This window comes from Bufo gargarizans, chromosome 1 (assembly GCF_014858855.1).
Source record: "Bufo gargarizans isolate SCDJY-AF-19 chromosome 1, ASM1485885v1, whole genome shotgun sequence".
NCBI lineage: Eukaryota > Metazoa > Chordata > Amphibia > Anura > Bufonidae > Bufo > Bufo gargarizans.
In genome coordinates this window covers 519,504,848-519,532,175 of record NC_058080.1, presented here as the reverse complement: position 1 = coordinate 519,532,175, position 27,328 = coordinate 519,504,848, and the positions used below count along the sequence as shown (strand labels likewise).

Sequence of the window (27,328 nt, the reverse complement as noted above, 5' to 3'; positions counted from 1 at the left end):
TAAAAAAAAAGTCCAAAAAGCTGAACCACCACTTTAATATATTAATTTAATTAATCATGAAGGCGCCATGCAATCAGAATCTTCCCTAATGGGTATAATATTGCAAGTGCAAATAATAGCAACTAACATCTAGTCTAATTTTAAGACACAGTACCACTGTTATTGACTCTGTCTATTTCATGTATATAGGGGGTCATTTATTAAACTGAAATATGCCTATATTAGGCGTATTTCTGGCGCAGATTGCAGCACAAAGGTCCTTTGCGCCGCAATCTGCATCTTTTCCATGCTCACGCTGGGTCTAAAAAAGTAGGTGTGGTGTGGGTGGGAAAGGGGATGGGCCGAGAGGCCCGTCTCATTTATCATATTCTAGGTCTGTTTTAGGTGCAGAAAATGTTCTAAATGAAAGACCGCTAGGAAGTAGTCTTACATTTAGAAGCGGTGGTGGATCCGCCGAAGTTATGTAGAGGCCAATGCCTCTACATAACTGCAGCTGATCCACCGCCAGTGCAGGGCTTTATTAAGACCGGTGTCTAAAACGCCAGTCTCAATAAATGTGCCCCATAGTATTTTATGTAGTATTAGATTTTGCATCTTTAAGTGATTTCATTCATCTTCATTACAATCTGTTTTCAGCCAGATTTAGCTAATCTTAAAGGTTGTGGCTAGCTTTTATAAGCTAGCATTAAAATATATCACCTTGCTATAAGACTGCAGGGGAGTCTATCAAGTGTCATTATGTGTAACGAGAATATTTCACGAGCAAGGACATTTTATAGAATGACACCACAAGCTATTATATCTACGTGTTACCCTATTAGGTCCACTACTTTATCACACCATTATCATTAATTAATTAGTGCTCTGGTGACTGTATGATCCCTGAATGTTAGTTTTAGAAGAAGAACAGCTGAGAAAACTCTACAGGCAGGATTCTAATAGAACTGCAACTTTAACTTAAGAATTGTAATGTCCACACTACTCGAGAACACTGTAATATGTTTTTTTCAAAAATGGCTTTTGGAATGGACACAAAAACTAATTCTGTTTCCGATCCAGAGGTTTACTCATATGGACATACAGCATATATACCTTACAATATTATTCTCCCATCATCCTACAGTACACTTTGACGTGAGTGAGGTGTGGCAATGATTCAGACTTTGGAAGCAAAATAAACCATTTAGATTTGATTTTTCTGTCATTATTACTGTCTAAAATTTATTAGCAGGATATATTGAGTTTCTAATGTTTTTGAGAATATATATATATATATATATATATATAGTCAAAGAAACGGACAGCTCTCCCAGTAGAAAATAATCAGTTGTTTATTTACCATGTGGTACAGTGAGGCAATGTTTCGGCTCATACATAGAGCCTTTCTCAAGCAAAGAACACAAGTGAAGTGCAAGGTATATACTGTATAGCTCAAACATTTAATCAAGATGACAATTACATAATTAAAAAAGTGATAAATCAATATACATAATAGTTGTGAAAAAATCAAAATGATACATGATGAAAACCAAGTGCACATAAGGTGATGCTGAATACATTAATTTCAGATACATGATTAAAAATAAAGTGCATAAATCAATGAATGTTTGTGCAATTGCAAAAAAAAATGCATAAAAAAATGTGTTCTTTGCTTGAGAAAGGCTTAAGAAAGGCTCTATGTATGAGCCGAAACGTTGCCTCACTGTACCACATGGGTGAATAAACCACTGCCTATTTTCTACTTGGGAGTGCTGTCCGTTTCTTTGACTATTACATTGCGTAAGGAGCTATACCCCTTGACATAGCACCCACTTCATTGTTGGCTTATCAGTGCCACCATTTTTTCCTATTTTATATATATATATATATATATATATATATATATATACACAGTACCTTAAAAAAGTATTCATACCCCTTGAACTTTTCCACATTTTTTCACATTTAACCCACAAACTTAGGCTACTTTCACACTAGCGTTCGATCGGATCCGTTCTGAACGGATCCGATCATAATAATGCAGACGGAGGCTCCGTTCAGAACGGATCCGTCTGCATTATTTTAGCATATAACAGCTAAGTGTGAAAATAGCCTCGTACGGATCCGTCCAGACTTTCAATGTAAAGTCAATGGGGGACGGATCCGCCTGAAGATTGAGCCATATTGTGGCATCTTCAAACGGATCCGTCCCCATTGACTTACATTGTAAGTCTGGACGGATCCGCACGCCTCCGCACGGCCAGGCGGACACCCGAACGCTGCAAGCAGCGTTCAGCTGTCCGCCTGTCCGTGCGGAGGCGAGTGGAGCGGAGGCTGAACGCCGCCAGACTGATGCAGTCTGAGCGGATCCGCTCCATTCAGACTGCATCAGGGCTGGACGGCTGCGTTCGGGTCCGCTCGTGAGCCCCTTCAAACGGAGCTCACGAGCGGACCGACGAACGCTAGTGTGAAAGTAGCCTTAAATGTATTTTATTGAGATTGTATGTGATAGACCAACAAAAAGTAGCAAGTATGTGTGAAGTTAAAAGAAATTGATACGTGGTTTTCAAAAGTTTTAATAAATAAAAATCTGGAAAGTATGGTGTGCATTTGTATACAGCCCCCCTGAGTCAATACTTTGTAGGACTACGTTTCACTGCAATTACAGCTGCAAGTCTTTTGGGGTATGTCTCTACCAGCCTTGCACATCTAGAGGAAACTTTCACGCATTATTCTTGGAAAAATAGCTCAAGTTCAGTCAGATTGGATGGAGAAAAACTCACTGAAAAAAGTGGCCTAAATGGGTGGAAATGCTTCAAACCCAGACACTGTAGCGCGTCTATAACCGTGTGAGCTATTCCTCCGCATGCGGTCCGCAGACAACAGCAATCCCCAGCAAAAAATGCGTACAATGGAGGATGCTGGTGCGGACCGCATGCACCACAAGGACATCTTACACAAAATGATACATTGTGCAGATGAAAAAATATATATACACACAAATCACTGCAGAAAATTTCTGTGAGTTTTTGTCTTTATGTGTATGGAATGTGCCACTTCATTTTGTTGGTAACATTATTTTGCACCTGGTAGCTTCTGTGTCACATGGTCTGTTGTGGGTGCGGCTCACAGCTTTATTTTACCTCACAATGCATTGGTGATACCACTATGGAGGCATGTGAGAGCCTGGCTGTGAGTTAATTTCTAGCATTGTTCAGACCCTGTTCACACACCACAGGCGTTTTAGTGGTAGGACCCCATACGTGCTGAGACACCGTGACGTGGTGCATGAGGGGCTCTGATATGTTCCTGACTGGAAGATATTGGCAAAGTTCTCAGCTTTTAACATCGGCTTGAGGAATTAGCTAGTATTGTCAGTTGCGTATCATTTTGGTGCATTTTCTGCAGTGATTTGTGCAGATTGGATGGAGAGCATCTATGAACAATTGTCAAGTCTTGCCACAGATTCTCAATGGGATTAAGGTCTGAACTTTGACTCGACCATTCTATCACATGAATATGCGTTGATCTAAGCCATTCCATTGTAATTCTGGCTGTATGGTTAGGGTTGTTGTCCTGCTAGAAAGTGAACCCCCGCCCCAGTCTCAAGTCTTTTGCAGCCTCTACCAGGTTTATCTCCAGGATTGCCCTGTATTTTGCTCCATCCATCTTCCCATAAACTCTGACCAGCTTCCCTGTTCCTGCTGAATAAAAGCTACCCTAGAGCATGATGCTGCCACCACCATGTTTCATGGTGTATACAGTGTGTTCAGATTGATGTGCAATTTTAGCTTTCAGCCACACATAGCGTTTTGCATTTAGACCAAAAAGTTTAACTTTGTTCTGACCAGAGCACCTTTTTCCATATGTTTGCTGTGTCCCCTACGTGGCTTGCAGCAAACTGCAAACTTCACTTCTTATGGCTTGCTTTCAAACATGGCTTTCTTCTTGACACTCTTCTATAAAGGCCAGTTTTGTGGAGTACATTACTAATAATAAGCATGTGGATTCTCCCACCTGAATGTGTGGATCTCTACAGCTCTTTCAGAGTGACTATGGGCATCTTAGCTGCTTCTCTAATTAGTAGTCACCCTGTCTGGTTTGTCAGTTAAAGTGGACGACCATGTCTTGGTAGGTTTGCAGTTGTGCCATACTCCTTCCACTTTTTGGAGGATGGATTGAACAGTGCTTCGTGATATGTTCAGAGTTTGAGATTTCTTTTATAAACTAACCCTGCTTTACACTTCTCCACAACTTTATCCCTGACCTGTCTGCTGTGTTCCTTGGTTTTCATGATACTGATGACTAGTGATGGACGAACATCTACCTAGACGTTTCGCGAACACGAACGCGCATTCACGATCAAATGTTCGCGAACCACGCGTTTGCGGCGGACCCCTCTCACTTTAAAGGCAGGGAAACCTGAAAAAACTTCAGGCCATATTTGCAGCCACCAAATACTTACTAGAAGTGCACAAATAGTCCCACAACATGGACAGTGACATACCGGAGGGGGATCAATGGCAAAAATTCCCACCAAAAATATGTATTTTAATCAGGGGCCATTTTTATGCGTCTTATAGGGAAACTCTCAAAAATGTGCCCTGCTGTAGCATAGAAAAAAAATATTTTAGGCCACGGGAGTACAGGCCCCCAAAATTTGGCATTTACCTGACATAAAAAAACAAGTGATTATGTGGCTGGAAGTACATTAGGCAGTCACTGAATAACAATTTTACTGTAGGCCAGTGGAGTACAGGCCCCAAAAATTAGGCATTCACCTGACAGAAAAGAACAAGTGATTATGTGGCTGGAGGTATATTAGATGGTCAGTGGATAACAGATTTACTGTAGGCCAGTACAGGACCCAAAAATTAGGCATTCACCTGACAGAAAATAACAAGTGATTATGTGGCTGAAGGTACATTAGGCGGCAACTGAATAACAATTTTACTGTAGACCAGAGGAGTACAGGCCCCCAAAATTAGGCATTCATCTGACAGAAAAGAACTAGTGATTATGTGTCTGGAGGTACAATAGGCAGTCACTGGATAAAATTTTTACTGTAGGCCTCTAGAGTGGAGGCCCCAAAAATTAGGCATTTACCTTAAAGAAAAGGCCTTTTATGCCACTGTATATACATAACACAAGGACCATTCTTTGTTCTGGGTGGTGGCGGATATGTGTGGGCTGGCATTAGGAAGTTCAATTACATGTGGTCGTCTCAGGTGTTGAATTCCTCCAAGATCCATTCATTTTTTGAATTGTGAGGTAGTCCACACTGTCGTGAGCTAGGCGGCGCGCTTATCGGTCACAATCCTCCCTGCTGTGCTGAATGTCCTTTCAGACAGGACACTCGACAAAGGGAAAGCCAAAAGTTCCATGGCAAATTGTGCCAGCACTGTCCACAGATCAAGCCTGCACACCCAGAAGTCCAGTAGTTCCTCGCTTCTCAGAGCGTCCACACTGCAGTGGTGGCTCTGTAGTACTGCAGTCTGTATTCAATTGAACTTTCTCCCTTGTCTTTGCCCCTCCTGTTATGTATTTAATGCTTTGATATATTTGCCATCTGACCAGTGCATATGTGTCTCTTATATATAGAGGATTGGCTTTTGTCCACCCAAGGATTAAATGAAGGTGTGTGTGTGTTTATGCACCTCCCATAGTCACTATGGCCTGTTTGTTTTGATGGCATATATTGGAGATGTGAAGCTTCAAGGAGGGACTGCTATTTATTATGTATTTGAAATTACATGGATTTTTTCTTATCCTTTTGTCTTTCTGATCATGTGATTTGTATTGCTACGGGTCCGCCACCTACTGCCATATTGGGATCAATTTTTATTGAATAATATCATTATCATGTATTGGGTATTATTGTAATTTTTTACAGTGGTTATTTGAAAAAAGATGTAATTTAATATTCACTAGTGGTGTTGGAGTTGTGGTGTTGTATTTATCTAGGACCACACACTTGGCTGTGTAACATTGGTCATCATTTTGGTGTATTATTAATAACTCTTCCAGGCACAACAGCCGCAGCTCAGCATGGCAACATCTCACCTGGCACGTTGAATAGGTTCTGGGGAGCTTGGGGGGTGCAGCAGAAGAGGCGGTAGCAGTGGAAAAGGAGGAGTCAGCCAAGGAGGAGATGGAGGATGGAGTAGGAGGAGGAGAAGAAGAGGCAGGCCTGCATGCAATCCGTGGTGGTAACACCAAATCCACACGGGTGCCGAGGGTTACATGCTTGAAGGCCATCAGAAGGTTCACCTAGTGGGCAGTAAAAGTTATCTTCGCTGCCCATATTTGCTAGACCACGTGTCTGTGGTCAGATGTATCTTGGCACCGACACTGTGTGCCAGAGATATATTCACTTGCCGCTGAATGTGGCCGTATAGCTCTGGGATGCCCTTCTGGGAGAGATATTTCATTCCGGGGATTTTCCATTGCAGTGTGCCAATGGCCACAAATTTTTTAAAGGCCTCTGAGTCCACCACTTTATATGGCAGTAGTTGACCGGGCTAGGAGATCTGACAGGCCAGCGGTCAGCCGTTGGGCAAGAGGGTTATCCTGCATCATCAACGTTTTATGCTTGAACATTTGGGCCATGGAAGCCTGCCTTCTGCCAGATGAACGTGACGACGGCATGGTGGAAGGTGGAGTGGAGGACAAATGGGAGGAGAGAGGAGAAGAAGAAGAGGCAGGACGTGGAGCATCAGGAGTGTGGCTTTGTGGGTTATGACGGCGTTGCTCCCACTGGGCTCAGTGATGGGAAGCCAGGTGCCTTCTTAGGGCGGTCGTCCCTAGGTGAGTGTTGGGCTTACCGCGACTTATACGCTCACAGCACAGGCTGCAGATGGCAACACTATTGGTTTAATACAGGAAAGGAACGTGACTTAAAATATACCTTTAATATCAAAGTAATGGGTATTAGTACAAAAAGTACCTATTAGTTAACTATACGTGACGTAATCCCCTAAGGGAAGATATAATTGATAAAGCAACGGGGAAAAAATTAAAGAAAGAAGAAAAAAGAGGATGATCAGGAGACCACAGGGGATGCTATCCCTGTAATGCCCTAGTCTATCCTCAGCCCAGGGTCACCCTCTGATGGTGGAGGTTCCCTGTCCCCGTGCCTAATCCTAGAGCATCCCTGTTAAAAACCCTATCAGAAAGGGATATAACATACAAGTTAGATGAACAAAAGATGTTTCAAAGATGTACAAATATGAACTAAGTTCGGCACACCACAGATAATCGGATACCGATACTTATGCAAGCAAAAGACCCCTACGCGTTTCACCTAAGAACAAGGATCATCAGGGGGTAGATAAGGTAATACAGTGTAGATATAATAGATGTATACTTAGCTCCCCGTTCTGATATTGGGAAGCAGTATCATCAATCTTGGCTGGATTAATTATGGCCTGAAAAGATCAAAGTTAAATGTCACATGAACTGTGCCAGAGCGCAAGATGTGACCGTGCATGGTGGATGGCAAGCTCCAGATATATTTGCAGTCTGCTTTTTGCCTCCGGTGCACTGCAAGTTCTGCCTGCTTCTCCTCCTTCTTCTCCCAATCTGCTGCTTCATCCCTCCCTCTGAACTCCCATCCTCTTTCTCTCTTGTAGGCACCCATGTGACGTCAATCGACACATCATCAATGTTACCTTCACCACCACTGACATTAGAGATCTCGGAGTAGGAAGCAACAGCAGGGACCACCGTCCTTGGGCTGATATGGGTACTGTTGTCAGACCGCTGGGTGGCGGCCATTGCTACCTGCTCTTCCTCATCCGATGCCAAGAATGGCTGCGCATTGGTAAGGTCTGGGAAAATAATTCCTCTGATTTGAGTGGAGGGGCTATGGTGGTGGTTGTGGTGTCTTTGGGGGTGCACACAGCAGAGTGTGAGGAGGGTGCAGATACAGAGGAAGAGGAGGGTGCAGAATCGGAAGGCTGAGTGAACCACTCAACCAATTCTGGTGCATCCTTTGACGTAATCGCATGAACCTTCTCCAACTTCCCACTTAGACTTTGGCTTAATGCACCTGCCCGATCCCTACCACCCCTACGGAATTGCCTGCCTCTTCCTCTGCCTGTCATTTTCAAAAATCTGTATTTTGTGGAAGCAGGTATATCAAACCCCTTAATCAGTATTTTTTGGAAGCAGGTATATCGCACCCCTCAATCAGTATGTTGTGGAAACAGGTATATAGAACCCCTTAATCAATATTTTGTGAAAGCAGGTATATCGCACACCTCAATCAGTATTTTGTGGAAGCAGGTATATCGCACCCCTCAATCTTTATTTTGTGGAAACAGATATATAGAACCCTTTAATCAATATTTGGTGGAAGCAGGTATATCAATCCCCTTAATAAGTATTTTGTGGAAGCAGGTGTATAGCAGGCCTCAATCAATATTTTGTGGAAGCAGGTATATCGCACCCGTCAATCAGTATTTTGTGGAAGCAGGTATATTTAACCCCTCAATCAGTTTTTTTGGGGGGCAATAGGTATATCACACCCGTTGCAAATAGTTGTTTCAATAGCATTTGTCTCTCTATTTCTCTGCGGTATCGCAGCAGAACCACACACAACTGCTGCACAATACAAATGCGCTATATACTTTCTATGTCAGTAAGTATATTATAGGTATATCACACCCCTCAATCTGTTTTTTGGGGGGCAACAGGTATATAACACTAGTTATAATTAGTTATTCCAATAGCGTTTGTCCCTCTATATAGCTGCGGTATCGCAGCAGAACCACACACAACTGCTGCACAATACAAATGCACTATAATATACTTTCTATGTTAGAAAGAATATTAGAAGTAAATCACACCCCTCAGTATATCACACCTATCGATAGCATATCTATACCAGTCCTTAAAATGACTTTTGTGGCCCTATGAGCTAGCGTTTGGTGTCCCTAACAGTCTGTCCCTGCTCTACAAAGCAACCTCTTCCTATGCTAGCAAAACACAGAATGTAAAATGGCAGATCGGGTTCTGTTCTAGGGTGGGGGTGTGTCCATGTGCTGAAACATCTCAATTGGCTGTCCTGTCCCACCTGATGGATGTGTCATGGGTCAAAGTTAGGCGCAATGCAAAAGAATATGGCGCATGCGAACATCACCATATGTTCGCATGTTTGTAAAATCTTGAACGCGTAAAGTTTGCAGCGAAACGACCACTGGGCAAACCGCAAGGCCATCTCTACTGATCACTATTGTTGTCTAACACACCTCTGATGCTTTTAAAGAACAGTTGTAGTTATACTGAAAATAAATGACACACACATGGACTCTATTTACTAATTAGGTAACTTATGAAGGCAATTGGTCACACTGGATTTTATTTATGGGTATCAGAGTACAGGGGGCTGAATACTAATGCACACCACATTTTTCAGATTTTTTTTATAATTATTTTTTTTAAAACCATATATAATTTTCTTTTCATTTCACACTTACTGTATTTCCTACTTTGCCTTGGTCTACCACATAAAATCCCAATAAAAATAATTTAAGTTTGTGGGTGTAACATGAAACAATGTGGAAAAGTTCAAGGGTTTTTCAAGGCTATACCTATTCCTGGATTTTATTTCTACTGCTTATGATAACTCGGTCAAGGTTGTATACACTCGCACCCGCTTTGGCTATATTTGTGGAGTTGTGCTGCCCCCCTACTGTGTTATATATATACATATACACTCACCTAAAGAATTATTAGGAACACCTGTTCTATTTCTCATTAATGTGATTATCTAGTCAACCAATCACATGGCAGTTGCTTCAATGCATGTAGGGTTGTGGTCCTGGTCAAGACAATCTCTTGAACTCCAAACTGAATGTCAGAATTGGAAAGAAAGGTGATTTAAGCAATTTTGAGCGTGGCATTGTTGTTGGTGCCAGACGGACCGGTCTGAGTATTTCAGAAATTGCTCAGTTACTGCGATTTTCACGCACAACCCTTTCTAGGGTTTACAAAGAATGGTGTGAAAAGGAAAAAACATCCAGTATGCGGCAGTCCTGTGGGCGAAAATGCCTTGTTGATGCTAGAGGTCAGAGGAGAATGGGCCGACTGATTCAAGCTGATAGAAGAGCAACGTTGACTGAAATAACCACTCGTTACAACCGAGGTATGCAGCAAAGCATTTGTGAAGCCACAACACGCACAACCTTGAGGCGGATGGGCTAAAACATCAAATAGGAAAAAGAGGCTACAATTTGCACGAGCTCACCAAAATTGGACTGTTGAAGACTGGAAAAATGTTGCCTGGTCTGATGAGTCTCGATTTCTGTTGAGACATTCAAATGGTAGAGTCCAAATTTGGCGTAAACAGAATGAGAACATGTATCCATCATGCCTTGTTACCACTGTGCAGGCTTGTGGTGGTGGTGTAATGGTGTGGGGGATGTTTTCTGGGCACACTTTAGGCCCCTTAGTGCAAATTGGCCATCGTTTAAATGCCACAGGCTACCTGAGCATTGTTTCTGACCATGTCCGTCCCTTCATGACCACCATGTACCCATCCTCTGATGGCTACTTCCAGCAGGATAATGCACTATGTCACAAAGCTCGAATCATTTCAAATTGGTTTCTTGAACATGACAATGAGTTCACTGTACTAAAATGGCCACCAAAGTCACTAGATCTCAACCCAATAGAGTATCTTTGGGATGTGGTGGAACGGGAGCTTCGTGCCCTGGATGTGCATCCCTCAAATCTCCATCAACTGCAAGATGCTATCCTATCAAAATGGGCCAACATTTCTAAAGAATTCTATCAGCACCTTGTTGAATCAATGCCACGTAGAATTAAGGCAGTTCTGAAGGCAAAAGAGGGTCCAACACCGTATTAGTATGGTGTTCCTAATAATTCTTTAGGTGAGTGTATATATATATATATATATATATAGCAGAAGGACCTGGCTTTGCATGGGTATATTTTATCTATTTCATGTAATGTTTCTGTGTGTTGTTAAAAGATATCGACAGTATCCCCCATAATAGTGACCTCCACAGTACCCCGCCCCCTGAACACCGAACTCCACATTCCCTCTCCCCTTAGCACTGACCTCCCCACGGTGCCCCGCCTCCTTAAAATGTGACCTGCACAGAAGCCCATCTCCTTAACTTTGAGCTTCACAGCAGCCCGCCCCTTTAACAGTGAGTTTCATAGCACCCCACTCCCTTGACATTGACATCCTCAGGGGCCTGCCCCCTTAACAGTGACCTAATGTCACGATAGGTAGGGAAGGAAACAGCAAACTGAAAGACAAACTAAACAATGGACTAGGCCCCACAACCTAGGGAAAAACAAGGTCACCACCTAGCAATCCCTGACACACTTTCACTAGGCTGCTAAGCCTATGTGCATACCTCAATGGTAGATATACACATGTCCCCGTGCCTAAGACTATAACATACTAAACAGACCCTCAACAATAGGGAAAAAGGGTAAGAGACACCCAGCGCCTTCTACCACCGAAAGTGCTAGCGTCCCCACTAGAGGCCTAGACCAAACAGAAACCAAAAGGGGAAGAAGAAGGGAAAATACTTATCTGATACGAGAAGAAGAAGACGATCCACCAAGCATCCAAAGCTCACACAAGGTAGGACAATAACCCGCAAAGGCTATAGAGAGAGGGAGGAATAAATAGCCTCCCCAATGACCAAAGGAACCACACCTATTTGGAGGTGGGATTCTGTTCAAACCCAAAACAAAACAAACTGTCAGATCGAATCATGTGCAGCAACTCTGACAGATCATCTCAGAACACCCACAGGGCAGGGTGTGACACCTATACAGCACCCCCCACTTAACACTGACCTTCATGGGGGACCGTCTCCTTATCTGTGATCTCCACTGTTCCCTGTCTCGTTAACAGAGACCTCCACAGCACCGTCCCTTTAACAGTGACTGCCACAGTACCGCAATCCCTTAACAGTGACCTCACAGTACCCTGCAGACTTAACAGTGACCTCCACTGCAGATGCCTCTTTAATAGTGGCCCCTGCCAAATGAAAAGTATTCTCTAGTGACCAGGAACTAGGCCTCAAGGCTAGGGAAGGGGAAATGGTGACCACCTAAGATAACCCTAAAGCTAGCTCTGATTGCTGTCAGTATGAATAGAACCTGAAGGTGGGAATGTACACTTAGGACCTAGAACCCCTGAAATGCAATAGGATTAGTGACAGGGTCTGAGACTACTGGTTCCTTATCAGATGAACGAACCAGCATCTCTCTGAGGCCTATTAAACAACAAGCAAATGGGAGAAACAAAATACCAAGAGAAGTACACTTATCTTCAATAGAAAATGGATGAGCAGGAACTCAGATGAGGACAACACACCAGCTCTTCCAGAGAATATCAACCGCATGGTTTGAAATGTGAGTTCAGACTAAATAGAGGAGCAGTAATGACCACAAGCTACACCTGAGACAAGAGGTGTTGTCATTACCAACCGCAACACTGCAACAAGTGAAAACAGATAGGCTGTCAGATAACCTAACGTGCAACCAGTCTCTCAGATCTTCTAACCACTGTCACTGGAGGGACCGTGACACCTCCCCTTTAATAGTGACCTCCACAGCGGCCTGCCCCGTTAACAGTAACATCCACAGTGAATGCCCCTTTAACAGTGACCTTTACAGCAGCTGCCCTTTTAATAGTGGCCCCTGCCCTCTTAACAGTGACCTCCACAGCAGCTGCCCCTTTAATAGTGGTCCCTGTCCCCTTAACAGTGACCTCCACAGCGCCCTGCCCCTTTAAGCCTAGGGCTACACGATTTTTGGATTTTTCTGTGACTGTCACGTCACAGTCGCAGCATGTCGCAGTGCAACACCATAGACTACAATTGTAAAAATTATCGTGCATCATCAATGTCGCAGTGTAGTTGTGCCCCATGTGTCGTGAGACTTATTGTCATGTGACACATTTTGTCATGTAGCCCTAGCCTAAAGCTGACCTACAGCAGTGAAGAAATATTGATGGGTTGTTATGAAAACCTGGAGTAAAACTGTGTGTATGTGGAGACTAAGGTCCTGCGAGCTTCTATTGGCTGATAAGGGACATGTGACCATGTGTATGGCAGTTGGGGTATAAAGAGAAAGACTTGCAGGTCATTTTTGGGGAATATCTCAGGAACAGTAGGTCCTAGGGAGCTGAGACCTGGTCTAAAACCTTCTCGGGCACCTGATGTACCCATGTGCCAAATTTGGTGAAGATCGGTCCAGTGGTTTGGTCGCACATAAAGAACAGACAGACAGATGGACGCTTAGACGAGCAGACAGAAACTAATTTTTATACATAAGAGACTAGCAGAAGGACCTGGCTTTGCACAGGTATATTCTATCTATTTTATTTAATGTTTCTGTGTGTCATTAAAAGATATCGACAGTATCCCCCATAACAGTGACCTCTACAGCACCCCTCCCCACTGTCTGCTGAGCTATGTATCTAATTCTATCCTGTGTGATAATGTCTGCTAAGCTGTGTATCTAATCCTATCCTGTGTGATACTATCTGCTGAGCTGTGTATCTAATCTTATGTTGTGTGATACTGTCTGCTGAGCTTTGTATCTAATCCTATCATGTGTGATACTGTCTGCTGAGCTGTGTATCTAATATCCTATCCTGTGTGATTCTGCCTGCTGAGCTGTGTATCAAATCCTGTCATGTGTGATACTATCTGCTAAGCTATGTATCTAATCCTATCCTGTGTGATATTGTCTGCTGAGCTGTGTATCTAATCTTATGTTGTGTGATAATGTCTGCTGAGCTATGAATCTAATCCTATCCTGTGTGATACTGTCTGCTGAGCTGTGTATGATAGTGTCTGTTGAGCTGTGTATCTAATCCTATCATGTGTAATACTGTTTGCTAAATTGTGTATCTAATCTTATCCTGTGTGATACTGTCTGCTGAGCTGTGTATCTAATCCTATCATGTGTGATACTGCCTACTGTGTATCTAAGTCTATTGTGTGATACTGTGTGCTGAGCTGTGCCTGTCAACGTGTAGCTCTAGCCCAAAGCTTGTAGCTGGCCAGCTAAGACCTGTCCTAGGTTGCTAATATAGCTTATATGTTTATATAGCTTAACCTGCCAATAACCTTAATACAGTTCCTATGTTTGTGTGTTAAAGACAAAAGCAGAGTTATTTACAGTGATTTCATGTTTGGATGCCATACAACTGTTATATATTGTGTTCACAGAAGCAGAAAAGATAGTATGCCTTTAAGATTCATTATATGGATGTGAGGAAAGCTCAATAACACAGCAGAAACAACAGAAAGCATAGAGTTAAACTGTTGTTGCTGGGCAGGAGTCTTGACCAATCACAGCCAGCCTCACACACAGCAGGAGTTTTGACCAATCACAGCCAGCCTCACACACAATCTGTGTGGGAAATCCCCCTAGCAGAAGCTGCTAGAAATCATTATTCACTAGAGAGAGAAGCTGAACAAACATTCACTCCACTAAGAGCTGTGTTTTATGAAAGCAGAGAGGCCAAAATAGGCATTTAAAACAGTTATATAATGTTTCTATTGTTAATATGGTGATTAGAACTGTATATTGAACCAGTTATATGTGTGTTTACTTACAGTTCCACCAATTGCAAACTACAAAGTTCACAATCCAAATTCAAATTCCATATTGCAATCCAAATTGCATACAACCATACCAGATCATACTCAACCAATCTGCAAATAGTTACTGCTAACTGCATACTGCAAATTGCGACCAAATTAAGCAAGTGAACTATTAGTTAGACCTCAGATATACCTCAGAGAGATCCTCAGAGAGATCATAAAGTGCTTAAATAACCTAAAGTTAGAGTACAGATACTCAAGAGAGAAATGTATCCACCATTTTATGTTGAATGACAAGATTGAACAGTTGAGCCACTATCTTATGCATACCGCCATTTTACGATACTTTATTTAACAAGTGTTATGTACATGGACTATCTGCTGAGGAAGCGGCAGTGTCATATATGAAGAAAAGTTGAAGTTAATAAAGAAGTTTTTTCAAGCATTTGGTGTGCTCTTTAAACCTACTGTTTCCATAGAACGTCGCTAGAGGAATTACAGAGTAATAGACAGTCTGGTTAGACTAAAAAGTCAGAGATATTAAAATTCTTCTAATGTCACAGCGCAAAGGCACTTCACAGTGCTGCGCCTGCCACAAAGCTGACTTACAGCACTGAAGAAAAATGACTGGGTTGTTATGGAATCCTTGAGTAAAACTGTGTGTATGTGGAGACTAAGAGCCTGCGAGCTTCTATTGGCTAATAAAGTACATGTGACCATGTACATGGCAGTTGGGGGCTTGTATTGGGTAATGAAGATCATTTTGGGGAAATATCTCAGGAACGGTATGTCCCAGAGAGCTGAGATTCGCTCTAAAACCTTCCCGGACACCTGATGTACCTGTGTGCCAAATTTGGTGAAGATTGGTCCAGTTGTTTGGTTGCGCATAAAGAACAGATAGACAGACATCCAGACAGAAACTCATTTTTATATATATAATAGACTAGCAGAAGGACCCGGCTTCGCACAGAAATATTTAATCTATTTAGTTTAATGTTTCTGTGTGTCGTTAAAATATATCAACAGTATCCCCCATAACGGTGACCTCTACAGCACCCCGCCCCACTGTCTGCTGAGCTGTGTATCTTATTCTATCCTGTGTGATACTGTCTGCTGAGCTGTGTATCTAATCCTATCCTGTGTGATACTGTCTGCTTAGCTGTGTATCTAATCTTATGTTGTGTGATACTGTCTACTGAGCAGTGTATCTAATCTTATCCTGTGAGATACTGTCTGCCGAACTAGGTATACAATCATATCCTGTGTGATACTGTCTATTAATCTGTGTGTCTAATCCTATCCTGTGTGATACTGTCTTCTGAGCTGTGTATCTAATCCTATTCTGTGTGATACTGTCTGCTGAGCTGTGTATCTAATATACTATGCTGTGTGATACTGCCTGCTGAGCTTTGTATCTTATCCTGTCATGTGTGATACTGTCTGTTGAGCTGTGTATTTAATCCTATCATGTGTGATACTGTCTGTTGAGCTGTGTATATAATCCTATCATGTGTGATACTGTCTGCTGTGTATCTAAGTCTATTGTGTGATACTTTCTCCTGAGCTGTGCATGTTGTCATGTAGCCCTAGCCTAAAGCTGACCTACAGCAGTGAAGAAAAATGGCTCTGTTGTTATGGAAACCTGGAGTAAAACTGTGTGTATGTGAAGACTAAGGGCCTGCAAGCTTCTATTGGCTGATAAGGGACATGTGACCATGTGTATGACAGTTGGTGGCTTGTATTGGCTAATGCAGGTCATTTTTGGGGAATATCTCAGGAACGGTACGCCATAGAAAAGCTGAGACGCGGTCTAAAGCTTTCCTGGACACCTGATGTACCTGTCTGCCAAATTTGGTGAGGATCGGTCCAGTCGTTAGGGCCAAGAACAAAGAACAGACAGATGTCCAGACAGACAGATAGATGTCCAGACAGACACTCATATATATATATATATATATATATATATATATATAAGAGATATATACATAAATATAGAATTTTTTTTGTAATGCAAGAAAAAAAAATGTGTAAAAGATTGCAAGATTTTTTTTTAATCATAATCTATTTCCAACTATTTCCTTCAAGGGCTGAATATGAAATAAAAATGAGTAATAATCTGCAAGAGGAATGAAGTAGGCTTATGAAAATCAGCCAAGAACTGCACACTGGAAACCAAAGGCACACATTTTCATAAAAGGAAAACGAAACTAATTCTCCAGCTGGATTTTCCATAGAATACTGTAGATAAAACATAAGCTGATCAAAGAAAGAACATGCTAGCTTCCAGTTTAATTTTCAAGGAAGCTAAATGTAATCTGGTTTACCTTAACAATGCACAGAAATAACATTTCTTTGGCTGTGTTAAAAGGGCAGGGTCACGTGGATGGGTTCTGGCTATAAGCTTATTTGTACAATGGTTAAAGATGGAATTCTTTTGAATTGTGATTGCAGTTTCTATTCAACATGCTCAGCCTTGAGTTAATCTCTAATAAATCCCAAGTGATAGTTCTGTGTAGACAGTGTATGGTTTAGCCATAAATGTTTAGCCACAAACTCTTGAATTAAATAGGAGAGTAACCTGTAATTACATTACACCACCATTAAAATGTAAACAGTGTGCAAGTAAGTATTGCAAAAGACTTGGCTAATGCAAGCCGTCGCAGATCATTCAAAGAGCTGATCGGCAGGGTTTTCAGTTGTCAGACCACTGTCGATCTGATATTGATGACCTAATTCTGAAAACAAAGTCCAGCAAATCAGGTAACCCATTAAAAGTCATATACTTTAATTTCAATACTTAAAATAAATGGAGACATCGACAATAAGGACGATAATAATTGAGTGTCCACTCAGATATATTGCCACAATAAACACCTCAAACCATACCTAGGGATAGAGGGAAGGCTGTCCCTGTTATCTCTCCCTGGTCTGAAACTCAGCCCAGGGACAGCCCCTAATGGTGGGGATTCCCTGTCCTCGAACCTGGGCTACTCTGAACCTCACAAAACCCTAACACAGTGGTCCTGGAGGGTGGGGAGGTAAATTGAATTGGTGCTTAGAAGTGGACAGATACACAAAACAAAAAACAAGACCACATACAGCTACCCTAATGATATAGGGCCTATTGGTGAACTGTGTATACAGCCCTAGTGTTGCTAATTAAAGCCAGCTAGGTACACAGTGCATCCTCACTTAAACACATAAACGTCAGGGGGTCAATACATTGTGGGTGCCGGATATCTATTTGATATTATGATATCCCTTTTGATTAGATGTCAAAAAAGATAAATTGGGGACCATTCATTGATAGCAAGGGGAGATCACAGTCAAACGGATTAGGTAAAGAAAATGCCACGGTCATTAGCCAGTATGACTGGAGTATCTTGTAGGTATCTGTGGAGGAAAAGTACAGATGGTATAGAACCAAGTATAACCCATGTATAGCCTCCACCATTATCCACAATTCAAAGGTAAAACTCACAGTCTTTGTATAGACATCAAGGGTCTAATGATTTAATGGATAGCCTCAATAGGCATAGATTACCTAGACTGTAGAGAATAAACATTCACAGTCACCAGTCACAATTGGAATAGTGAGGACTAAAGGTGGATAAATATCCCTACTTACAGTCAGTCGTCCGTCTCAGGGTTCGGTCACCCCGACTCCTCCATATGCCCATATCTATGTATGCCAGGTGCCCCCTTTATATACACCCTCACCGAATTCAAAACTTTCCACCAAGTGTCATCAAGACGCGACTGCGTCCACTTCCTGATTCCGTCACTTCTGGTCTATGGATATGATCACGTCCGGACGGTGAAACCCATGCCAACGTCTTCGCCTCCCTATAACAGTGATGACCTGACTGCTGACCCGGTCAGTTTTGACTGTGAGACACCTTTAATCCTGCGTTGTAAACTATATTATTTTGTTTACTTTTGGGTCTATACAGCGTGATGCAAGTTGGGGGGACGCTTTGCCCCGGGGATCCGTGGCGGTGTCTCCATCACCTACCATTAGTGAATTGTTGACTGTTAACACGGTCTAGATTCGCTGTTAGTCCCTGTGATCCTTAAGGTACCATTGATTATGTTTATATGTTGCGATCTGGATCGTGTGACTGTGATCACAAGACTTTGTTTTGGGTGGCAATAATTGCTCAGACATGCGCACATGTAGGTATATCCAGATTCGGCATCTTTGATGAGGTTCCTATAGAGTCCCTTTGCGCCTAAGACATCGCGAGATCTATGGATCTCGCACATGCGCATTAACTGAATGTGGACGCTCTTGAGACCGTGATGCTCCATCGACACTGTTGGTTAACTGGTTTTGTTTGTTTTTAATCAACACCACATATTGGGAACACATGTATTTTTAATTATCAATCACACCTGTGGCATCACATGTCAATGAGTGTCATGGCGGGACCCGAAATGCCTAAGGTTCTCAGCTCTCGAATTGGTACCACCTTCCCCCCAGGGAGGTGACTGGGATAACAGGGACAGCTGCAGTTGAAATACACTATTTAAATACACTATATGTATTGCTGTGCATGCGCTCATGAGTCCTCTCTCTTATGTTAGAACAACTGTATTTCAGTGCAGCTTTGAGGTCTGATCAGAAGGAATGTAATTGGATACATAGGTTCTGGTGCCAGTCCCCCCTCGGGATTAATGAGAGATTAACATTTTCCTGTTTTCTCTGACTGTGATGGTATAATAATTAGTGCCCTTTTTCCTTCTCCTTGTCTGATATTGCCGGGCCCGGTTTAACAATAATAATTTTATCCCGTAACTGGCCGGATGTGGGAAGCATCCGAAAGTGAATATTATCATAATCAATGAATACTACTTTTTCATATGATAACAATTACACTCTTTACATAATATATAGGCTGTTATGGACGGTTTGAGACTTTGGTTTCATAATTCACCTCATCTCATAAATACATCTTACTACTTTTTCCACCATGTGTATCATCTATATGAGCCATCTTTGCTAATATCATTATATACTGGGCCCTTAGAGGCTGTATATGCTTTTGGGGGGCTGTTCTGTGTTCTGTTAACGAGGCATTCTATACGTGAAGTTCGATATCTTGTACTTCCTCTACATTGATGAAAATAGGCACAAACCCTCATGATCCGATCATATGACTGCGCTCCACTGACCAGAAGCATGTGACCGGAACAGCACGCTCGGAGTGGAGTGATGTCTTGCGTTCCACCGGCCGGTAGTGATCATATCCATAGACCGGAAGTGATGGAATCAGGAAGTGGACTGCAGTCGCGTCTTGATGACACTTGGTGGGAAGTTTTGAATGCGGTGAGGGTGTATATAAAGGGGGCACCTGGCGTACATAGATATGGGCATATGGAGGAGTCGGGGTGACCGAACCCTGAGACGGACAACTGACTATAAGTAGGGATATTTATCCACCTTTAGTCCTCACTATTCCAATTGTGACTGGTGACTGTGAATGTTTATTCTCTACAGTCTAGGTAATCTATGCCTATTGAGGCTATCCATTAAATCACTGGACCCTCGATGTCTATAAAGAGACTGTGAGTTTTACCTTTGAATTGTGGATAATGGTGGAGGCTATACATGGGTTATACTTGGTTCTATACCATCTGTACTTTTCCCCTACAGATACCTACAAGATACTCCAGTCATTCTGGCTAACGACCGTGGCATGTTCTTTACCTAATCCGTTTGACCGTGATCTCCCCCTGCTATCAATGAATGGTCCCCAATTTATCTTTTTTGACATATAATTAAAAGGGATATCATAATATCAAATAGATATCCGGCACCCACAATGTATTGACCCCCTGATGAGCCCACAGAGTGGGCAAACGCATCGGGGTATTATTATTGACGTTTATGTGTTTAAGTAAGGATGCACTGTGTACCTAGCTGGCTTTAATTAGCAGCACTAGGGCTGTATACACAGTACACCAATACGCCCTATATCATTAGGGTAGCTGTATGTGGTGTTGTTGTTTTTTATTTTGTGTATCTGTCCACTTCTAAGCATCAATTCAATTTACCTCCCCACCCTCCAGGACCACCGTGTTAGGGTTGTGTGAGGTTCAGATTAACCCAGGTTCGAGGACAGGGAATCCCCACCATTAGGGGTCGTCCCTGGGCTGAGTTTCAGACCAGGGAGAGATAACAGGGACAGCCTTCCCTCTATCCCTAGGTATGGTTTGAGTTGCTTATTGTGGCAATATATCTGAGTGGACCCTAAGTTATTATTGTCCTTATTGTCGATGTCTCTATTTATTTTAAGGATTGAAATTAAAGTATATGACTTTTAATGGGTTACATGATTTGCTGGACTTGGTTTTGTATTTACTAACCCTTTAAGACTTTACATACCTAACTGCTGGATTATAATTCTGAAAACAGGCAACCCCTTTAAAGGGAATCTGTAACTTGGATTTTGGACTATTATCTTCAATAATAAATGGGTACTACTGCCCAAATCACTATTTTTTATTTTCTTATTTCCCCATTCCCCTGTTAATGCTCAAGGCTGCATTGAAATACACTATATGTATTGCTGTGCATGCGCACATGAGTCCTCTCTCTTATGTTAGAACAGCTGTATTTGAGTGCAGCAGCTTTGAGGGCTGACAGGGGGGGCAGTAGGAAAATAAAAAATTGTGATCTGCATTCCTTATCTGCAGTACTACACATGTATTACTGTAGATAATAGTCCAAACTAAGGGAGACAGATTCCCTTTAAAGTTTTCAGTGATAGAGGAATGCAATTTTTACCCATTTAGTCGATAGGTGATAAACTGGTGGAGTGTGAGGTTCTGAACACTGGACTTCCAGGGATCACAAGAATGGAAAACCCAGGTCTCCTGCTTTCCGCCCCCTGCCCTGCACCAGTCTCAAGTCTGTAGTTAGGAGGCATTTCAATGGAGTAGTGGTGAAGAATTTTATGATTGAAATAAGAGTGCTGGCCTGGCAGTCGGTGAAGGTCCCACCTGTCAAACACCCACTGATTTAGCATTTATCAGTTATCAAGTCCATAGGTGAAAAATGCTTCTGGCAAGAATACCATTTTCAGGTAGATAGGCTATAATATGTACAGTATATGGTGTACAGATGGAGCAGTTTTTAACTTGACTGTGCTATCATGTCACAAAAGCTATTAAAACAGTCAAGTAAAAGTTTCTTGCAACTGTTTCTTTATTGGTCAAGGTAAGAATTGCTATATTGGGTAGTTTCTAAAAAAGAAAAGAAAAGAAAATATTGCTAGCCTTAGCTTAGTTCCGGTATTTCACGCACATAAAATGTATCTCAGTGGGGTTAAAACCTTAGTCAGAAGCTTACAAAATCCATGAAGCTGCATTTGTCATACTGGTTCTCACTGATAGTAAAGGGGAAATAACTTGTAAAGTTTCAGCTTAGATACTTTTCTGTTCATGGCATCATTAGGCATTTGTCAACAAAGTCTTAAAGTCTAAACAGGGAAATTGCATTTCAAGCCTCACAAATCATTTTCCCTGAGAAATAACTCTGAGCGTGCACATGGCTTCCTTTGATTTCTTCACAGAGGATGGATATTTATGATGATTTCCTAGCTATAAAAGTGTTAGACCTCCATGAATACATCTAACGCTGTTCACCTTTCACTGATCTTCAAACACAGAGTCATTTAAAGTACAGCAAAGACTTGGACATGAAGTATACATTCACACTTGACAAGAATGGCTTCAAAATGAAAATCTGCCATTTAAGTGAATATGGAAAATAGTTTATCACCAAACATAAAGGATAATTGGGATTTTTAATGATTACGTTTGTTAATCACTATGTTGATTATAGTGCATGGAAGACCTTCATTATTTCTGAGATGCCATAAGGTGGACAACAGGCCAAATGTTGAAGTCTTCTCTGATGGTCGCTGCATAGCACGCCTCCAATAACTGGTAGCGATTAGAAATGATCATCTGTATGTCCTACTAAGTGTTCACTACTTACTGTTTCCATCTGCTTGATTAGAATAACCTTCCATTTTAGTAACATATAACAGACTTTATTCAGTACTCAATACTGATTTGTTCTTTTTGGAAGGAATAAAATGGAATGCAAGAAAACACTTTCAATGAATGTTTTGGATAACTAACATACACACCCTAATACTCCAGTACCAGATGCCTAGACATTAGGGGCATACACAGATCACATAGGGTTCCATTGCAAAATGTAATACAGATCTACACCACATCCTGTTTCCCAGTAAGGCCTCATGCACACGGCCGTTGCCCCGCCGTGCCCTTATTGCAGCCCTCAAACAGCGGTCGTCAATATGACTGGGGCACTGACTGGGTACACCATGCATCACAGAAGGTCCGGTGCGGAATAGAGGCACGGAACCCCACGGAAGCACCACAGAGTGCTTCTGTGTGGTTTCTGTCCGTGCCTCAACACTGCAAAAAGGTAGTGCATGCAAGCTGTGTGATGCCCATATTTGACATTATGGGCATCACACAGACATTATTATGAAAAATTTCAAATGTATTTTATTAAGGGCAAGGCATTTTAATTAAAAAAATGTAATAAAAAAAGTCATCCCCACCCACTTTATCCAACTTCTATATCAGAAAACGTGGAACGAGTACTTCATAAATATGTCGCTCATTCTGCAAACCATGTTTCTCGATGACTTTATACCACACAAATGGCCTAAATACATTAATAAATAGCCTGTGTCTCATCACATAGTATATTATAAAACTGCTTGCCTGCAGCCACCACTAGAGAGAGCTTAGTGCATGGGAATTTATACTGTTACCATTGACTCCAATGTAAAAAATCTCTTTGTACTGAGCTCTCCCTAGTGGTGTTGCATGAAATGTAGTGTTTTATATGCTGGGAACAGAAGGAATCCAGGACTGGGTCCCCATAACAGTTACGTGATCTGCCTCAGTTCGAAGGTACAGCACTGCTATGCACTATTTTGGGAAACAATCCAAATTACTACATGTTTGTGAATATACTGTACTTTAAGGTCACCATTATATTCTGTTCTGCCATGTTACACAATGGATAACCACAAAGAAGTGGCTGAATGGCAATACTGGTGGCTTCCTTTTCTTTTCTTTTTTAGAAGACATTCCATGTTTTACAGGTTTTATCCCCCTACTCCCTCTACAAAAACCAAGATGAAAAAATAACACAGATAAAAATTTATTTTGGGCTAATATATAATATTTTTCTTCTATTGCATCATAAATATACTGTAAATAATACGTCAATATAAAAAACTAATCTTTAAACTTGCATGACAAAATTCCTTACCGTAAACTGTGAACACTAAGTGTATCAGATGTTGATTGCCTTGACTGGCGCCCACAAGCACTGCCTCCCGTGGGTGATGCCCAACTGGCAGATGATCCAACCCAGGATCGGGCACTCTCTGTTTTCCCCACACTCATTACTGAACCTATGGTTGACTGATTATCTCTGTAGGAACAAACAAGAGAAATAGAGAAAGTATAACTCAGGCAGTACAATAAAGTATTTAAAAATTTTTTTATACATGATATGGTGGCAGTCTGATTATTAATATCAATTTAAAATTTGGTAATAATTTATCAAAACCTCTCTGATGTAAATAAATGAAACTGGCCTAGAGGCTTATTGCTGGGGATATAGGCTCTATTTTAGCAATCCCGGCTGCTATGCCGGTCTAAATATCTGCTGAGCCTCCAGAAGATGTTTTTAATTAGCAATAAAAAGGCACATGTCGGCGCCAGATTGCAATCTACTCCAGCTGGTAGCTGATGTAAAACGGCTAGTGTAACGCTAAAGTCCGCCCATCAGAGCTGGTGATGTCACCGAATACTTTGCCTAGCAGTGTAAAAACAAACAAAAATGCCCTGGATCGTGCAAGGCAAGGGTGAGCATCGGAGCATGAAGATGGGTTAGGCTCTAAATCTAGAAAAACCCTTTTAAAAGGTGGCCATCTTGAAAGAGGCTCATCGGAGGCAGTACATTTTAATGCATAGATGGTAAAAACTCTGGTACCGTTTTAGCCAGTAGAAAACTAGTTTAGTACTCTCATTAAGGGCTCATTCACAGGAACGAATTTTCATTCAATGTCTGTTCCATTTTATTTGTGGACTGTATACGGTACTATTCATTTTATTGGGTCCTTAGAAAAAACGGAAGTTACTCAGTGTGCATTCCTTTTCCGTATTTCCGTTCCGCAGAAAAATAGAACATGTCCTATTATTGTCCGCATTACGGACAAGCATTGAACGGACTGTTCTATTAGGGGCCAGATTTTCTGATCTGCAAAATACAGAATGCACGTCATCCGTATTTTTTGCGGATCCATTTTTTGTGGACCGGAAAATACATTTGGTCCCGTGCATGAGGCCTAAGATAACCAAAATGAGAGTCTTGCAGGTCTGATACCTTTTAATGGCTAACAACAATAGAAGCAATGATGCTACATAACAAGCTTTCAAGACATCATCAGTCCCTTCATCAGGTGTACTACAAGAGTGTATGAAGAAAAAGCAATATACACTCACCTAAAGAATTATTAGGAAGACCATACTAATACGGTGTTGGACCCCCTTTTGCCTTCAGAACTGCCTTAATTCTACATGGCATTGATGGCCCATATTGATAGGATAGCATCTTGCAGTTGAAGGAGATTTGAGGGATGCACATCCAGGGCACGAAGCTCCCGTTCCACCACATCCCAAAGATGCTCTATTGGGTTGAGATCTGGTGACTGTGGGGGCCATTTTAGTACAGCGAACTCATTGTCATGTTCAAGAAACCAATTTGAAATTATTTGAGCTTTGTGACATGGTGCATTATCCTGCTGGAAGTAGCCATCAGAGGATGGCTACATGGTGGTCATGAAGGGATGGACATGGTCAGAAACAATGCTCAGGTAGCCCGTGGCATTTAAACGATGGCCAATTGGCACTAAGGGGCCTAAAGTGTGCCCAGAAAACCTCCCCCACACTATTACACCACCACCACCAGCCTGCACAGTGGTAACAAGTCATGATGGATACATGTTCTCATTCTGTTTTACGCCAAATTCGGACTCTATTATTTGAATGTCTCAACAGAAATCGAGACTCATCAGACCAGGCAACATTTTTCCAGTCTTCAACAGTCCAATTCTGGTGAGCTTGTGCAAATTGTAGCCTCTTTTTCCTATTTGTAGTGGAGATGAGTGGTACCCGGTGGGGTCTTCTGCTGTTGTAGCCCACCTTTCTTTTCCATTCTGACATTCAGTTTGGAGTTCAGGAGATTGTCTTGACCAGGACCACAACCCTACATGCATTGAAGCAACTGCCATGTGATTGGTTGACTAGATAATCGCATTAATGAGAAATAGAACAGGTGTTCCTAATAATTCTTTAGGTGAGTGTATATATATATCGCTTGAGGAAGGCTCGTATGAGCTGAAATGTCGCAAGATTTGCCATACTATGGGTGAATAAAACAGCTTGGATTTTCATCACAATTTGGAGTGCAGTCCTCTTTTTTCTCTTTTATACCATTGGGGATTGCCGTCACCCCCTTTTGGACTTTGCACCCATTCTCAGGTTGGTGCTCCCATTGGACTTTCTCTTCTTATATATATATATATATATATATATATGTATATATATACAATAAGAGCAGAGACATGCTGTAATGAATGGAGATTTGAAAAACAACAGAATATCACGCGTTTTTCACAGGAGCCCCATTAAATTCTATGGAACCAGAGCTGAATGAAAAATGCACACTATAGAACATGCTGCATAAATCATGTACACAAACTGATTCAAATGAATGGGTTGGGATTCAATCTGGATGCTATGTGTTTGCTTTACGCCTTGCACCCGGACAGAAATCTCACTCGTGTGAAAGGGGCCTAAAGGTATGACCACACGGCACAGCTGTGATCTGTTTGGGTTGCAGCCGGCTGCGGTCAAGAACTGCATCACCAACTAGACCACAGCTACTATTTATTTAACGGATTTAATGGATCATGGTTGCGCTGTGGGGTTGTACAAAAGGATCAGAAACTGACTGTACCAATATAAGTCTGGCTTTACATTTAAGCGCATTTACACTAAGTAATATTGTTCTCTATTAACATTTTATTTAACAAATAAATAAGGACTCCTATATGCGACCGTATCCGCAAAAAACAGCTACCAGCTGAAAGCCTGCCATCATTTTTTTTTTTAAAGAATAGGACATATTATTATTTTTTGCCTGGGCTGCGAAACAGACATACAGATCCACATGGACAGCACATGGGTGTGCTATCTGTATCTTTTGCGACCCCATTGAGATGAATGGGTCCACATCCGTATGACAAGAAACACGGATCATATGAGGAGCAAAACTACGGACGTGTACATGAGCATTAAAGGCGAGTTCACGTCACCATTTGGCTTTCTGTTCTTCTGATCCGTCAGAAGAACGGAAGAAAAAAAACAAAAAAACTGATCTGTTACTTACTGTTACTTAGAGCATCAGTTATGATCAGTTTGCACTTAAAAATAACTTATTCTCAAAAAATCAGTTATTTCCTTTATTTTTCTGTTTGTTCTGATGGATCACAAGAACGTAACGGAAAGACCGGTGATTTGAACTCAGCCTAAATGACAACCTTCTCGCACTTTGAAATGAAAAGTGAATTTATTATTGTAGACTGGGGGTCGCATGTGAATGAATAGCTATGGATTTG

General features: G+C 41.7%; 1 protein-coding gene across 1 annotated transcript in view; it reads right to left on the bottom strand.

Moving 5' to 3' along the window:
- The window catches only part of MYO18B (myosin XVIIIB), a 758,252-nt gene that overhangs the window by 23,043 nt on the left and 707,881 nt on the right, over positions 1-27,328 (bottom strand). Inside the window, exon 42 of the mRNA XM_044275382.1 lies at positions 23,911-24,075. Coding sequence (XP_044131317.1) covers positions 23,911-24,075 — 165 coding nt within the window. The remainder of the gene's footprint in view (positions 1-23,910; positions 24,076-27,328) is intronic.